Genomic DNA, 15,506 nt, shown 5'->3' with positions numbered 1-15,506 from the left:
GAGCAGCCAGGAAGAAAGGGACCTGGGGGTACTGGTGGGTAGTAGGCTGAAGATGAGCCAGCAGTGTGCCCAGGTGGCCAAGAGCCAATGGCATCCTGGCCTGGACAGGAGCAGTGTGGCCAGTAGGACAAGGGAAGTTATTCTGCCCCTGTACTCAGCACTGGTCAGGCCACACCTTGAGTGCTGTGTCCAGTTCTGGGCTCCTCAATTCAAGAGAGATGTTGAGGTGCTGGAACATGTTCAGAGAAGGGGAACAAGGCTGGTGAGGGGCCTGGAACACAAACCCTATGAGGAGAGGCTGAGGAAGCTGGGGGTGTTTAGCCTGGAGAAGAGGAGGCTCAGGGGTGACTTCATTGCTGTCTACAACTGCCTGAAGGGAGGCTGTAGCCAGGTGGGAGTCAGACTCTTCTGCCAGGCAAGCAGCAACAGAACAAGGGGACACAGTCTCAAGTTGTGCCGGGGGAAGTATAGGCTGGATGTTAGGAGGAAGTTGTTGGCAGACAGAGTGATTGGCATTGGAATGGGCTGTCCAGAGAGGTGGTGGAGTTGATGTCCCTGGAGGTGTTTAAGAAAAGGTTAGATGAAGCACTTAGTGCCATGGTCTGGTTGACTGGATAGGACTGGGTGATAGGTGGGACTGGATTATCTTGGAGGTCTCTTCCAACCTGGTTGATTTTGTGGTTTCAAGGTGAAGGTGCCAGGCTCTTTTTGGTGGTGCCTAGTGACAGGACAAGGAACAGCAGGTACCAGCTGGAACTCAGGAAGTGCAGCCTCAGCATGAGGAGGAACTTCTGTACCGTGAGGGTGCTGGAGCCCTGAAGCAGGCTGCCCGGTGAAGTTGTCAAGTCTCCTTCTCTGGAGGCATTCAAAACCTGTCTGTTTGTGTTCCTGTGTGACCTGCCCTAAGTGATCTTGCTTTGGCAGGGAGTTCAGACTAGATGAGCTCTAGAGGCCCATTCCAAGCCCTAACGTTCTGTGATTCTATGGTCCTGGGAGATGCTGTGGTGTAAGGGCTGTGTATGCATGTTCTGTGCTTCAAGATGAAAAATATACATGGCAAAGGTCTCCTTCAAAGCCACGAGGGGTTTTGTGTGGCTCATCCACATGGCATACCCTGGTTTGAGACCCACGGGAGATCTCTTTTCCTCTGACTGCTCCAAGGTCTTACCAATCCTGTATGTTTTAAAGCTAAAGGCACAGAAGATTGGTGCAGGAACATTCTGTCTGTCTCTGACGTGGTCAGGCAGCCCCTGGCTGTCAGTGGCAGCTGGGAAAACATTCAAAATTAATTTCTCCCTTCCCTCCTCCTTGTGGAGGCAGGGTGGGGGGAAGAAAAGAAGAAAATAAACTCTTGGAGCTTGCTAAGGGTTTTCTGTTACACTGTTAAACCAGCACAGCATGCCTCCCCACAGCCCTGAAGGTGATGCTCCTCTGCCTTCCTATCCATCTTGTGTCTGTCATGTTGCTGCTAACTTAGGGATGTGTCTGTGGAGGAGGAGTGAGACCCATTGCAGATGCAGTGGCATGTTGTGATCTATCTCAGGCCACAGATATTTGAATGCTTTGGTTTTATTTTTCACTTGTAATGAGGCCTTGAGTTCCTGTGGTGCCCTGTGCTGAGCCATGCAGGACTGGGGCAGTGCCCAAGCTGCCAGACAGATCCTGTCCCATCATTGTCCCTTCCTTGGCCATCAGACCTGGCAGAAAATTATCTGCAAGATGCTCTCTGCTGCTTCAGCTTATGGATGCCACATCCCTGAAAGAGTTCAGCACTAGGTTAGACAAGGCTTTGAGCATCCTAGTCTAGAGGAAGGTGTCCCTGCTTGTGGCAGGGAGGTTGGAACTAGATCATCTTCAAGGTCCCTTCCAACCCAAACCAGTCTCTTTCAGGCCAGGAATGAGACAGGATTTAAGAGGTGTTGCCTCTTCTCCATGCTCTGCTCCTAGGACACTTTTCAAGCAGGGTCAAAACTGTCTGCAGCCTTCCTCTTCAACAGCAGTCAATGCAATACATAGAGCAGGGAATCTCTGTTGTATCCCCTTAGGTCTGTAGCTGTCAGGCTGCAGTCCTGTGTAAAATCCCACCACGGGGAAGAGTTAATTGCCACTAGTGGCACAAATCACTCGATGAGTAATGGCATTTCCAGTGTCCTGGGGCTCTTCCTCTGGATACAGTGGAAGGGGATGGGGGGTGGGGCTTTTGCAGACATATTTTGGGGGTTAGGCCATTCCCCTTTGCTCAGTATTTTGCTTTTATTCACAGCCCCTTCCTCAGTGTCTGCTGCCCTAGGCAGCTGCATCCTGCCAGCAAGTGTCATCCAGCCCCAGGCTATTGCCCTGTGGGCATTGAGACAGCAGCTCCTAAGGCATAACATGAAGCCCAGGGGCTGAAGGTGATTAGATGCACATGCTCTTGCCTTGGGGGGGGTCCCAGACTTGGCATGCAGCCCTCAGCCCTGGAGGGTTGGACCACTTGGCGTCAGATCCGAGCCTCACACGTGGTCTGTCCCCACTGGCTGGCTAATCGCTGCCTGCTCCTTCTGCCAGCATCTCTTGCTGCTGATGTTTTTAATTATCAGGAAATGTATATAAAGTTGATGGATGATGTGCTGGTGATACACACTACCTACACGGTCTTTAAAGTAAGTATTCTCATAAGAGCCTGGCAGAAACCAAGTCAGGCAGGAGACTTTTGTTACTAGAGGTCTGGTTTTGTCCCTACACATCTTCCCATTGATTCTTTTGTGAGAGCTAAAAACCGTCTGGCTTCAGTGGAGTTAATAATCATCTGAAATGGAGTTGAGCAATTGATGTTGCTGCATCAAAATGTTTCCCTGTTCCCTTCCCCCTCCTTCCCCCCACGTCCCCCAGAAAAAGAAATTCCTGGCTGATACTCAAAATGCAGTGGAGTTCTCACTGTGCAAGTATTACACTGTGGGTCTTTTCTTTCAAGTTTCTGGATTTTTATGGGCAAAATCAGTCTGTTAACAGGGCACTTTTTTTTTCCCTTTTGTGGTTTCAATGCATTTATATCATTGACCTTTGCTTTAAAAAGTGTCTGACAGCCTTTACTGGACTGGAGCTATGAAAAGGAGTGTTGTAAGGGGGCTTTATTCTATGGAAGCAATGACCACAGGCAAAGCTTTATATTTGCTGAGTGATTTAATTCTTGCACATGCAGACTTTGGCTCTGTGCCATGTGTAATATGTTGAGAAAAGGTCTACTTGAGAGGCATTAAACCCAAACTTTCCAAAACTGTCTTTTTTTTTCCCTTAAAAAAAACAACTTTATTTCCTGTTACTTTAAAGCTAATCAGTAAAATCAAGGGATATTGCCTCAAAATGCTGCATTGAGTTGTTGGGGAAATAAAGCTCTTTTAAAGGAAGTGAGTGGAAGGCTGGATAGAAGATGCAAGCCAGGAGGAAGAAGGTGGTGTCATTAAGGCTTGATGGAGGAGTAGGAGAGAATACAACAGAGCACCCTGGGCTCCAGGAAGAGGGCTGATAGGGTGAAGGTTATACAGCTCTAGTGCTTGGTTCTGCAAAGCCATACTCATAGGGCACATCCCTAGAAGATACGTTTTCAGGCTAAATAGTAGATTCTCTCCCCCAGATTAGTTGTTTTTCCCTGCCTGGCTCTGCCTGTTCCCTGCCTCTTTACGTGACGATCTGTCTGGTAGTGGTCAGAAGCAAATAAAAACAAACTGCTTTTTGTTTGCTCTGGTTTTAAACACTCTGACAACATTTGGATTAATGTTAGGTCTTGTGAAAAGCTCTTTAAAAGTCAAACATACTGAGCTGCTTAGCAGCATCCCTTTGAATTCTGCATCTGCCTGCTGCAATTCCAGATAATGGTCTGGAGAGCAAGGAAACATCATCTTCCTTTTCCCTTCTCATAATCAGTCCATTTGATATGCCTGGAGCTTCACGTTCTGGAACTACTTAATTGTGTAGCCACTTGGGCTGAGTTCTGTGTTTTGGTGTGCCTTTGAGTATTTCCTCTTCCTTAGGCAAAGAAAGACACTAAATGATGTTAATTTCTACCAGAAGTGATGCCTTCCCCCAGACACTGCAGCCTCCTGCATTCTCAAGCAGAGTGGCTCATCACCGGTGCACGAAGCCTCTCTGAGGTTTAAGCAGCAGATTTTTCTTGGGGCTTTTAGAAGCAAATAATGTGCTGCTCACCCTTCCTCTGGAGGAGGGAGAGGGAACAAGAGATTCACGTTGTGCAGGCACAGCAGACCCTCAAATGCTGACTGAAGAAGATGTATGAGTGGGGCAGAGGTTGTCTCAGGGGAGAGATAGGGGAGGGTGCGTCCAGCAGTGTGCAGGGGGAGCTCCATGGGTGCTACCTGCCTCATCCTCAGCTGCAGATAAATCCATCTCCTGGAGGAGACCAAATCACCTCCTGGAGTCTGAAGTCAACTGTTTTTCCCAAGAAAGGTTGGACCAGATGATCCTCGAGGTCAGTTCAACAGGATATTCTAGGGTTCTGTGTATGATGTTGGTTGCCCAAATCCTGACTTCCCTGTGCAGCACACCTCGTGGCGGTTAAGCTTTCCTGCCTGTGACCTTAGGGCTACTGAAGATGCACTTCTGTGCTCTCTTGTCCTCAGCTCGGGTGTTAGTGGTTCCATGTGCAGGTGGGATGAGCCTGTAGCTGGTAGTTGCTGTGCTGAGAGGCTGATGGGAAAGAGCATTTTCTCCATTCCTGTGATTCCTTGGAGAGCTGAGCCTAAATGCTGCTCATATATAAAGCTGCTTATGAAAGCAGTGGGTTTGAAGCCTCTGTGTGGAGGGACTGGCATGGAAAGCCAAAGGAATGAGGGTAACCTTTGCTTTTTATAGCCTCCTGGTATTTGCTTGTGCCAACTAACACCAGTGCTCTCTGTTTTAACTGTGCAGAGCTCCACCCTCTGTGCAGCCAGACTCAGTGCCCAAGTAAACATGCTCCTGCCTGGGGTTAGCTGTAGTGGAAACTGATGGGGAAGGGAAAACTCTCTCTTGTGTTTCCTTGGCTCCCCCACTCAGGAGGAGAATTCAACTGGAGAGAGGAGCTTTGTCCAGGTGGCCATGGAGATATTGTATGGAAGGGATAAACAGGATCATGGAGGAGAAGCAAGAGTGCAGGTGGCTGATGCCTGTCTGTGCTGAAACTGCAGTGAGACACCTGAGCTGCTGTGCTGGCTCCCTGGGAGCTGGGAGAGCAGGTGGTGAGCAGGAATTGTCCACTCCCCTGAAAACTGGGAGGTGCTGCTCAGTACCAGTATGGAGGGGAGGTGATTGTCCAAGTGAGTGCTCTTTCATTGTTCAGGTACAGTGATCATGGGTATCCCAGTGTCCTGCAAGACCTGGGACTGGTGCAGGTGCCTGGTGAAGCTGAAAGTGGAGAGAGGCTGTAGAAGCATCTGCTCTGACATCCACTGGGATGGCTTTGGGCCAAGGCTCTCTAGAATGAGTGATGACTTCTGGTGCCCAGCTGGAAATTGCTGTCAGGGCAACTGGTTTTGCAGAGGCACAGCCTTTCCTAAACTTCCCATCACTTCTTAGAAATTGCTGCCCATGGATTTCATGTCCTCTTTCTAGCAGGCATTTCTATGCCAAGTTCCCCACCCTGGGAAAGGCTTCCAAAACCCTGACCACAGGTTTCTACTTCGGATACCTCCCAGCACATCCAGCTCCCATTGTTGTTTTTTCTCTCTGCAGCTCTGGGCAGTGCCAGTGTAAAGTTGGTGTCACAGGCCTGAAGTGTGAGCAGTGCAGTGATGGCTACTACAGGTTCAACGAGACCAGCTGCGAGCCCTGCCAGTGCAACAACCACTCCAAAACCTGTGACCGCGCAACAGGTAACCCCTCCTGTGAGCATGCTGGCTGCAGACCTCACCTGTCTCTGTCTTGGTCTTGTGCCATTTTCGTTCAGCAGACTTACACACTCATCTTCTTCATCTGCATCGTTATGCCTTGAACACCCAGAATCTTTAAAACTCAACTGTGGGGCAAGGTTGGAGCTTGTCCTCTTTGTAAGGGCTGTGTTATTTACCCCAGGCTGCAGTGCAGAGCCTTTATTCTGCAGTCTCTATCAGAAATCAGTGCTCTATTGTTCTCTGCACTTACACAAATACACAACAGGAGCTTTTAAGGAACTTTTAACTGCTGTTTACCTGGAAACATATACTGTACTGGCAGTGACGTAAGGTGGCTGTTACTGCCACAGATAATGTGATTAGTGATGGAAAAAACCTGTCAGCACCTCATTAATAGTGCCCACTCCTTATAAATTTGCCTTTTTCCTTTTCCTTGACCATTTCTGTGATTGTCTCTCTCTCACATGGATGCTGATGGAGTGCAAATGTCGAGGCACCTGTGCTTGAAAAGCTCATGAGAGAGTAGAGGGGGGAACCTAATTGCTTTCCCATCTCTACTGGAAGGAGAGATCCCAGAGGAGCAATGTTATGTGGCTGCCTGCACAATCCCCACTTCAGCAACAAAACTCAACGCTTCAGAATCCAAATTCTCATCAAAGCTTCCAGGCTGAAATGCAGTTCTGTGGTATTTATCCAGGAGCTTAGAAAGGAGCAGTGATTTAAAAAACATTGCAGGGGTTTTGTGTAGCTGGCAGAGAGGCAGAGCTCATCAAATATGGTGTTTCTGGGCAATTTCTCTACCAGTGTTTGTTCCCTTGTGGCCTTTGTTTGCAGCAGAGGAATGGGCAGCTGCAGTGCTCAGTCAGTGCCCTGATCCTGCTCTGTGTCAGGGGTCCTTGAAGGCACCAGATCTGCACTGCTTGAGGATGAATTTGTGCCTGGCCTGAACTCTATGGGCTTTGGTCCTACCAATAGTGAAGGATGTAGGACTGTACCTAAAGCTGTGCTCACATGAGCTGTGGTACTGATTTGGAGCTGGGTGTGTGGGGCTTTGTGAAGGAGTAAGATAATCTACTCTGCTCTTTTTTTCCCACCAGTGTCTCCCCTCCTCTTGACTTAAAAACCAGAACAACCCAAACCCTAGCACAGACCTTGCTTCAGGGATGGGGCTATTCAGGCATCCCTTCTGCTGGGGCTGTCCAGCACTGACCACAGCCCTGCAAAGAAAACTCCTCTTTTGGTTAATGACCTATTGTTGATTGGACAACAATTCCCTTTTTTTAACATTTTCCTTCATCTGCTTTATTTGCTGCCAGGGGTGGGGGACCCAATAAAACCAGCACAGAGAAGCAGTCGATTAAAAATTAGATCCTACATCTAATAAAGTAATGCGGTGCACTCAGCCTGCTCCAGAGACTGCACTTTGTGTGACCTCCCCAGCTTTCCATCAACTCTGTGTAGTCTTTGTTAAACGTTGAAGGCTTCTTTCACATCAATGCTGTACTTCGGGCTCCCTCTGCTGTCTCTGCAACCGGCTCGGCACAGCCTGGCTCTGCCCAGGGGGAGCATTTAAAATTATTGGGCTGGAAACTGGGCAGCAAGAGCTCCCCAGGCGACAGCACTTCCTTCGACACGACCCTTCTGCTCCACGTTGTGTCAGTACAGTGAGTTTGGTTGCTTCTTCCCAGTTGGGGTATTGTGAGGTCTGATCCTTCCTGAGGGCATTATCAAGATGGGAAGTGCTATTAATTATTAAGGCTTTCCACAGCGATACCTGATTGCAAGCCCATGCATGCTTTGCATGGCTGAGCAACTTGCTGACTCATTGGAAACGCAGCCATTTTGCAGGCTTGGTGTAGATAAATGGGAGTGATTTCTGGTGATGGGAAAGACATTGAAATGACCAAGGCTGTGCAGAAAATGCAGGTGTGATGCCAGATTTACGGCACCATTAATGCCTGCAGAGGATGGTTCAAGGCACTCTTGCGGCTTATGGAGCGGATTGACCTTCCATGAGCCAGTCCGGCCCCAGCATCCTGCTGAAGCAGCTGATTGAGGTTTGCAGTAGGAGAAACTGAGCCCAGCAGAGAATTCTCCCCTTTAACCCTGACATCTCTCCCTCAAAACCCACTGGCTCGTGTCTGACAAGCTGTTGGGTGAAGAGCAAACGGTGTGTGGGAGCAGACGCCGAGCAAGCATCCTTAGTCATCGGGGTGCTGCCAGTCCCACTGCGGGGGTGAATCGGCTGCTTTCCAAAGCAGCAGCTGCTGGGCTTTGCTTCCTGCCCTTGGCACCAGGGTAGGTTTGCTCAGGGGAGCTCAGCTGTAGTGTCATTGCTGTGGAAAGAGAAGAGTAGGGTCTGTGCAGCCTGTTGGGCTTGCAAGGGAACCAAAATGTTCCAATATGAATAAGAAAATCTGCTGTGGTTTTCCTAAGAGCCAAAATTAACCTAATGCAGGAGTTTTTCCGCAGTTCACATTGAGATGAGCCTTTTCCATGCCCCTACAGCAGTGCTAGATTAGCTCCATGAATCTCCTGTCTGCACTTACACATGCAGTGAATAAACTGCTGTGTGTTGCTCTGGTTTGTTGGAAGGTGGCTTTTGCCTTTCCAGAGTCTGGTACATAGGATTGAATCATCAAAGCTTCCCTCGGGTCACTGCCACCTCGAGGAGCAGCCTGCTGAGTTACAGGATGTTCCCGTTGATGGATGGGCTTTTGATAGGGGCCACGTTTTAGAACTAGAGATTTTTCTTTCTCTGGTCACAATAGTATCAAAATGCAATTTAGAGGGCCATTAGGACACAGCCTGTGCTAAGACACAGCACGTTAATTTTCTGATTCAAGGGCTTCCCCAGGAAGGGTGGTGGCTCGCATGAACACCCAGTTCTGCTCTGTTTCCCTGGGAAGGTCAGTGATTGCTGCTGCCTTGTGCCTGGGATGGGGATGGAGGAGCTGGAGCCACACTGCTAGCATGGAGCCATCTGCCCCTAAAGCAGGATGGTGGCACTTCCTTGCCCTGACCACCATCTGTGCGCTGTAGGAAGAGGCTGCACACAAAAAAGGGGAAAGGCATAAACTGGAGGGACCCCTCATGGGAGTGGGGGTTTGGAAGCATCAAGACTCCAGTGGCAGAGATGCAAACCAAAACCCCTTTCCTTGAGAACCATTTAATATCTATGGCTCATGTTTAACTGCGCTGACCTCTTGAAGTGAGGAGCTGTGGGCCTCTGCTGGGGCTGCCTGCTTGTTCATACTGTGTGTGTGGAGCTGGGCATGAACATCAGAAGGTCACAAGAGGCCAGGATTGTGTTTTGGCCAGAGGGCATCCAAACCCACCTGTGAGTTCTAATAATCGAGAGTGCTCCGTGTGGATTCGTGCTCTAAATGTTCTGCTCCAGTTCCCGCCACCAAATATGTTCCTCTTCCTTCCCCAGGCACCTGCCTGCACTGCCAGGAAAACACGGAGGGACAGCACTGTGAGCTCTGCAAGGAGCGCTTCTACAGGAGCGCCCACCCTGTGCACGCCTGCCACCGCTGCCCGTGCTCCACCGTGGCATCCACCGGCACCTGCCGAATCCGTAAGGCTTTCCTTTTGGTCTGGCTCCTCAGATTATGGATGTTGCTCTTTGCAGTTAAACTGGTGGTTTGTAGCCCATGAATCTCCTCATTGTGGCAACCAGGACACCTTGCTGGAAGCAGCACCTCTCGTGATCCATCCCTGGTGCTTGTGTTGCCTCTCATGAAAGCAGCTGTGCAGTGGAGGCATCAGAAATGCTTCACTACAGAACCTGCAAAGTTGTGCAGAGAGGTAGTGCTGAGCTTGTGGCAGCCAAGAGAGGTGCAGGAGATGGCCAGCAGTGCCACACAGCCATCCATACCTCTTCTGAACAATTCCATAGTACTTCAGGCAGAGGTTCTCAATCTTCATATTCCTCTATCATGTAACTGAGAGGAGAAATTGTAGCTGTGATAAACACCAAGAGGGCTTTCAGATTTCCTTAATCAGCGTTGCAATCAAGTCACCTCTGGCTTCCTATAGGTCAGAAGGTTCCTGCAGGTTGCTAGCATCCCTGACACAGTTGCAGCTATTTTCTGGAAGTGGCTGTTAGAGATGGAAATGTTCAGGAATAACAATCAGTTTGCTTAGCAACGTGCTGAGCATCTTCTCTGCTGCTGGTATGAGGCATCAAAAAACCCTAAAACTTTTTTTTCCCCCAGGAACAGAAGAACTGCTGCAACTCAGAAGTTATATTTTCAACTTAGGATTTGAGATTGGTTAATGCTTAAGTGGCTGCTGTTTTTTGTCAAACCAACCCCACAGCAGGTGTTTCTCTGTAAGGGGCTACAACAGAAGGCCAGTAGCATCCTGGCCTGCATCAGCAAGAGTGTGACCAGCAGGACCAGAGAAGTGATTTGTCCCCCTGTACTTAGCACTGGGGAGGACACATCTTGAGTAGTGAGTTCAGTTTTGGTGTCCTCACTACAAGAAGGACATTGAGGTGCTGGAGCAGGTCCAGAGGAGGATACTGAAGCTGATGAAGAATCTGGAGAGTAGGTCTGGTGAGGGAACTGAAGGGATTGGCATTGTTTAGTCTGGAGAAGAGGAGGTTGAGGGGAGACGTTATTGCTCTTTACATCTCCCTGAAAAGAGGTTGCAGTGAGATGGGTGCTGGCCTCTTCTCTCCAGTAACAAGTGCTAGGACAAGAGGAAATGGTCTCAAGTTGCTCCAGGGGAGGTTTAGGTTGGACATTAGAAGAAACTTCTTCCCTGAATGGGTTCTGAAACACTGGAACAGACACCCCAGGAAGGTGGTTGAATTCCCATTCCTGGAGGTGTTTAAGACACAGATGTAATTCTGGGGGACATGGCTTAAGACCAGACTTGTTAGAGTTAGAGAATGGTTGAACTTAATGATCTTACAGGTCTTTACCAAAGGAAATGCTTCTGTGATTCTATTCCTGCTTTGCTTTCTGTGTTCTTCAGTGCCTGGTGAAACCGCCCCGAGGTGTGACCAATGCAAAACTGGCTACACTGGCCTGAACTGCAACCAGTGTGACAATGGCTACTATAACTCTGACAGCATCTGTGTGAGGTGTAAATGCAACGGGAACGTGGACCCCGTGAGGTCGCCCAGCGTCTGCAAGCCGGAGAGCGGGGAGTGCATCGGCTGCCTCTACCACACGGCTGGCTTCCACTGCGAGCGCTGCGAGGACGGCTACATCCGAGACCCCGAGGGCACCAACTGCACCAAGAAAGGTAAAGCCTGCTCCTCAAATCCCTGTGCAAGCTTGTGGGAACAAGCTGCCTGAAGGCTGGCTGGAAAGGGATTACTGTGAAGCACAGAATCACAGAAATGTTCTGGTTGGAAAAGGCCCTCAGGATCATCAAGTCCAGCCATAATCCCTACTCTGCAAAGTTCACCCTTAAACTATATCCTCAAGCATGACATCCAAACGGCTCTTAAACACATCCAAGGTTGGTGATTCCAATGCCTGGCTCAGACCAGTTTAGACTCATCTGGCCTGTGGTACAGGGAAGAAAACCCTGTACACCTCAGTGTCTACTGGCCTTGAAATCTGTGGTTTAGAGTTAGCTCTGTAACCACTCTGATCCCCAGACTGTGGCAGTGAACAAGCTGGAAAACAAAAACTATTTGCAGTGCATTTAAATATAGGTTTGCAGACTTTCCTTGCTGGATACATTTGATCTGTCAGTGCCCAGTGAGTTATCTGCATTGATGACTCCATTCCATAGCACTGTCTAGTTCCCTAGAAAGGGCTTTCCTATGATATTTTGTCACTCTTGATACTCTACAAACAATAACTTCTTGCACCAAGCTTAGGTAGTCTTTTCTTCGTTGTCTTCTAAATGTGGAAGCCAAAGTTCAGAGAGGTGAGATCCAAACTTCAGCAAAGAGTCAACACCAGAATTTACTGGTACCTGCTCTGGAGATCTCTCATCAGTCTTCAGTCCACATCCAAGAGACTAAAAGTTGTATCTTAGATGCACACTAGCTCCAGTACTTAGGCTGCTGCACAGAAGGAGGTCTCATTTTAAAGTAAAAGAAAATGGTTCTTAGGTTGCTCTTTCATTGGTTATCAGGAGGTTGGCCCCCAAGTTGGATCTCCAGCTCCATGCATGGAAACTGGTAAAAGAACCCAGAGCTCAGTGAAGTGTCTGGGCCCAAATTTGTCCTTGTCATCAACAGAGCTTTAATTCAGATCTTCCATTAGGAGCTACTGTGGTTTTCACTCCCCTGCTGCTCTGAGGTGTAATCACACAGTCCCTGGAGACGATCAATACAAAAAAGCTGAATGCTCATTAGCTGTAACTGTACCAGTACAGGGCTGGGAACGGCACTCTTGCATCAGGTCCTCCATTATCTGCCTCTGCACAGTCTGTCTTTGTGCAGAGAGCCACATGACCTTGCTCCAGTAAAATCAATCCAAATGGCTTTGCTTGTACACTTGCAGTTTTGGTTTTAAGGCATTGCTACAGCCAGTTGCTGATGTGGGGAAAGCCTATCTGCTTTTGAAGGCACTAGGACACACTCTCCTAGCATTCCTGTTTCCTTGGCATCTGTGTTCCCTCTTTTTTATTTATCAATTAAAAAGGCATCCAGTTTATTTTCTTTCCAGTTTCTTACAATCTGCCTGAAAATTGACCTGCTGAGGTACTGCGCGTTAACTAGCTTAAGTTTTTCCTAAACCACTCTTGCATTTGAGTGGCCTAGTTCTGAGCAGCTTCAAGAGTGAAATCAGGCTCTATGTAAGTGGTTGCAGCTGAAATAAGGCAGCAAAGAATCACAGAATTGTTTAAGTTGGAAAAGATCTTGAAGATCATCAATCCAACAACCCCACCACCACATCCACTAAACCATGTCCTGCAATGCCATGTCTACATGGGTTTTGGACAACTCTAGGGATGAGGATTCCACAACCTCCCTGGGCAGCCTGATCACTCCTTCAGTAAAAAAAAATGTCCTAACTAAACCTCCTCTGGTGCAACTTGAAGCCACTTCTCATCCTATTGCTGGCTATTTGGGAGATCAACAGCTACCTCCTTTCAGGGATCTGTAGACAGCAAGAAGGTCTTCCCTCAGCCTCCTTTTCTCCAGACTAAACCCCAATCCTCTCAGCTCTTCCTCACAAGACCTGTTCTTGAGACCCTTCACCAGCTTTGTTACTCTTGTCTGGACATGCTCCAGCAACTCAGTGTCTTGAACTTGTTTTGAACAGTCTGGGCAGAGCTTAACCCAAACTTGAGTAGCCACAGGAGCTGTTCAGAATCTTAAACCTAACATTTTGATGCTGTTAGGGCTGATGGAAAAAGTACTGAAAAGATGTGTGGGATAACCAAAGTCAGTGTTTTCAGCTCCTGGGTGGATGGTGTTCCTACTGTGATGGTGAAGCATAGCAGCAAGACCTTTAGTGATGCAGCATGGCCCTGTGCCACCCAGCCTAGTGTTGCAGCCTTCCCTGAGAGCTGGCGCGTGGGCTGCTGGCGCGACCCCGGCTCCTGCTGCTGCTCATTCATTGAAGGAGGTAGCAGAAGCTTTTCAGAGGCTGCATTTCAATCAAGCAGCTGGATATGACGCTCATGTCAAAGCTGCCAAAGCAGCCTATTGACTGAGCAGCTGCTTCTCTCAAGGAGCTGCTGTAGGACATCTGGAGGGTTGGCATGGCCATGGTGAACGGAAACAGGCAGCGCTGTATCAGCCCGGGGCGACAGTCCGCGCTCGGAGCATGGCACTGTTTCACCATGACGTTACCCGCGGCTCCAGGAAATGTTTTCACCCATGTGTCCTCTGCCAGCACTTCTCTGATGCTGACTCACAAATAAAGGCCAGAAAAGTCCAGTTTCCTTGCTGGTGAATCAGCCATTGTCTCCATTCTGCTTTTTTTCTAATTATAGCTACTGGCAGGGTGTGCCAAGAATTGAGTATTGATGGAGGAATTTAGAAAGGCTGACTGAATTCCTTATGCCCTTCTCCCAAAGCTGTATCCAGGAACCTCTTGCTCCTTGTCACATTGCTTCCTACTGTGAAATTCTCCTTGTTACCCCACAGAGAAATGACTTCTGGCATTCAGCATCCTGATTGTCCTTATCAACCTAAGACAGGACCTGCAGAGAACAGAGGAGCTGCTGCAGGGAGGAACTCTGAGCACAAGTCTAAATTAGGGGTGTGATGCCCCTTCCAGATAAGCTTCTTTCTCTGAACCTGACAGCCCAAAGTAAACTCGTGGGAGTTCCCCTGAGGGCCTGTGCTGAATATTTCCAGCTCCTGTTGCCATTGGAGATGCAACTTAGTGCAAAATTAGTCCTTCGGAAGTAACTCTCCTCCTCAGTCATAATTAGTAGATGTTCTCTTCAGGAGAGCTGGATCAATACAGCACAGCTCAGCTGTAATTGCAGCTGTAAATGGATTTAAAATGAAATGGCATTTCTGACAGCAAAAAGTCAAATGGAAGAGAGTGGGAAAGAGGGAGCTGAGAGTCCTGTGGAGCAATAGGTGTAGAGAACATTTTGGTTGATCGAGGCTTCAGTTTCTGGAGAGTTCCTGGACTCAAGAATCTAAAACAGATCAGGTTACTCCAGTGCAGAAAATGCTTCTTTAGTTACATTTGGAAGCTTAAGGCACAGGCTCTTGTGGTGCTTTCTGAGGGCTACAGCTCCACTGGTTTGAAGAAGGCGTAATGAAATGCACCCCACTTACAAGATCCCTGGTGTTAACTTGTGTCTGACTCCTGGATCTGAGAAGGAAATCTGCTGGAGGCAAAGCAGGGTTTTTGCCATTTTGTGCCTGGGAACAGGCAGCAGAGGAAGACAGAGCTTGTGGCATGGTCTGGTAGTTCCCATGTTCTCATCCTTCATGTGTGGACATATGCCAGCAGCTGAAACTAAACCAGGATGCAAGCTGGCTTCTGCTGCCTTTGGAAGCTTCAAAAAGGCAGCCACTGTCTTTTTTTTTGTTGTTGTGGTTTAGTTACCTTCTGCTAATGCAGACTACAGCTTCCAGGAGATTATATATATATGAGTTCTTCATTCAAAAGCAGAACTGGGGTTGTTGTGCCTTTCTACACAAAAGCAGTGTAAACATAGAAACTGGTTGTTGGCTGACATAGTGGCAGGACACTCATGGGTCATGAGCTCATTTCTGGTTTTCTGGTACAGGTAAGGCAGGATCAGCACTACTAATGGGAACATAATCTTACATCTTGTGTGCCAAATGTGAAAGATTTAAGCTCCTGAAGTCAGTGTGTCCTCCCAGTCTGATGGTGCAGCCCACACAGACAATGAGTTAAGCTCTGCCTTCATTATGTGCAAAGTCCAAACTCTGCTGAGCTTGGTAGAGCCCTGTTTTCATGGACTGAATATAAGCTGGCCTAGGAGGCTTGTTTGCAGCATGAGCTTGTGTATCTAACTGTGAATCTTGGCTGCTGCATCCACCCACCCGTTCACCCACCCATCCATCCTTAGACTTTTCAAAGGAATGCTGCAGTCAGAACTAGTTTAAAAACTCAGCCCAACCCTGGCCAACTATTTTCCACTGGTGGAACACTGAAACAGGTTGCCTGAGGAGGTGGTGCAGGCCCCATCCTTGGAGACATTCAAGGTGTGACTTGATGAGACTTTGAA

General features: G+C 48.5%; 1 protein-coding gene across 1 annotated transcript in view; it reads left to right on the top strand.

Moving 5' to 3' along the window:
- Positions 1 to 15,506, top strand: part of MEGF9 (multiple EGF like domains 9) — a 62,759-nt gene that overhangs the window by 41,432 nt on the left and 5,821 nt on the right. The window contains exons 3-5 of the mRNA XM_064170993.1: positions 5,707 to 5,846; positions 9,301 to 9,444; positions 10,851 to 11,123. Of these exons, the coding sequence (XP_064027063.1) occupies positions 5,707 to 5,846; positions 9,301 to 9,444; positions 10,851 to 11,123 (557 nt within the window). The remainder of the gene's footprint in view (positions 1 to 5,706; positions 5,847 to 9,300; positions 9,445 to 10,850; positions 11,124 to 15,506) is intronic.

Source organism: Pogoniulus pusillus, chromosome 35 (assembly GCF_015220805.1).
Source record: "Pogoniulus pusillus isolate bPogPus1 chromosome 35, bPogPus1.pri, whole genome shotgun sequence".
Lineage (NCBI taxonomy): Eukaryota > Metazoa > Chordata > Aves > Piciformes > Lybiidae > Pogoniulus > Pogoniulus pusillus.
This window is presented reverse-complemented; position numbering and strand designations above follow the sequence as displayed.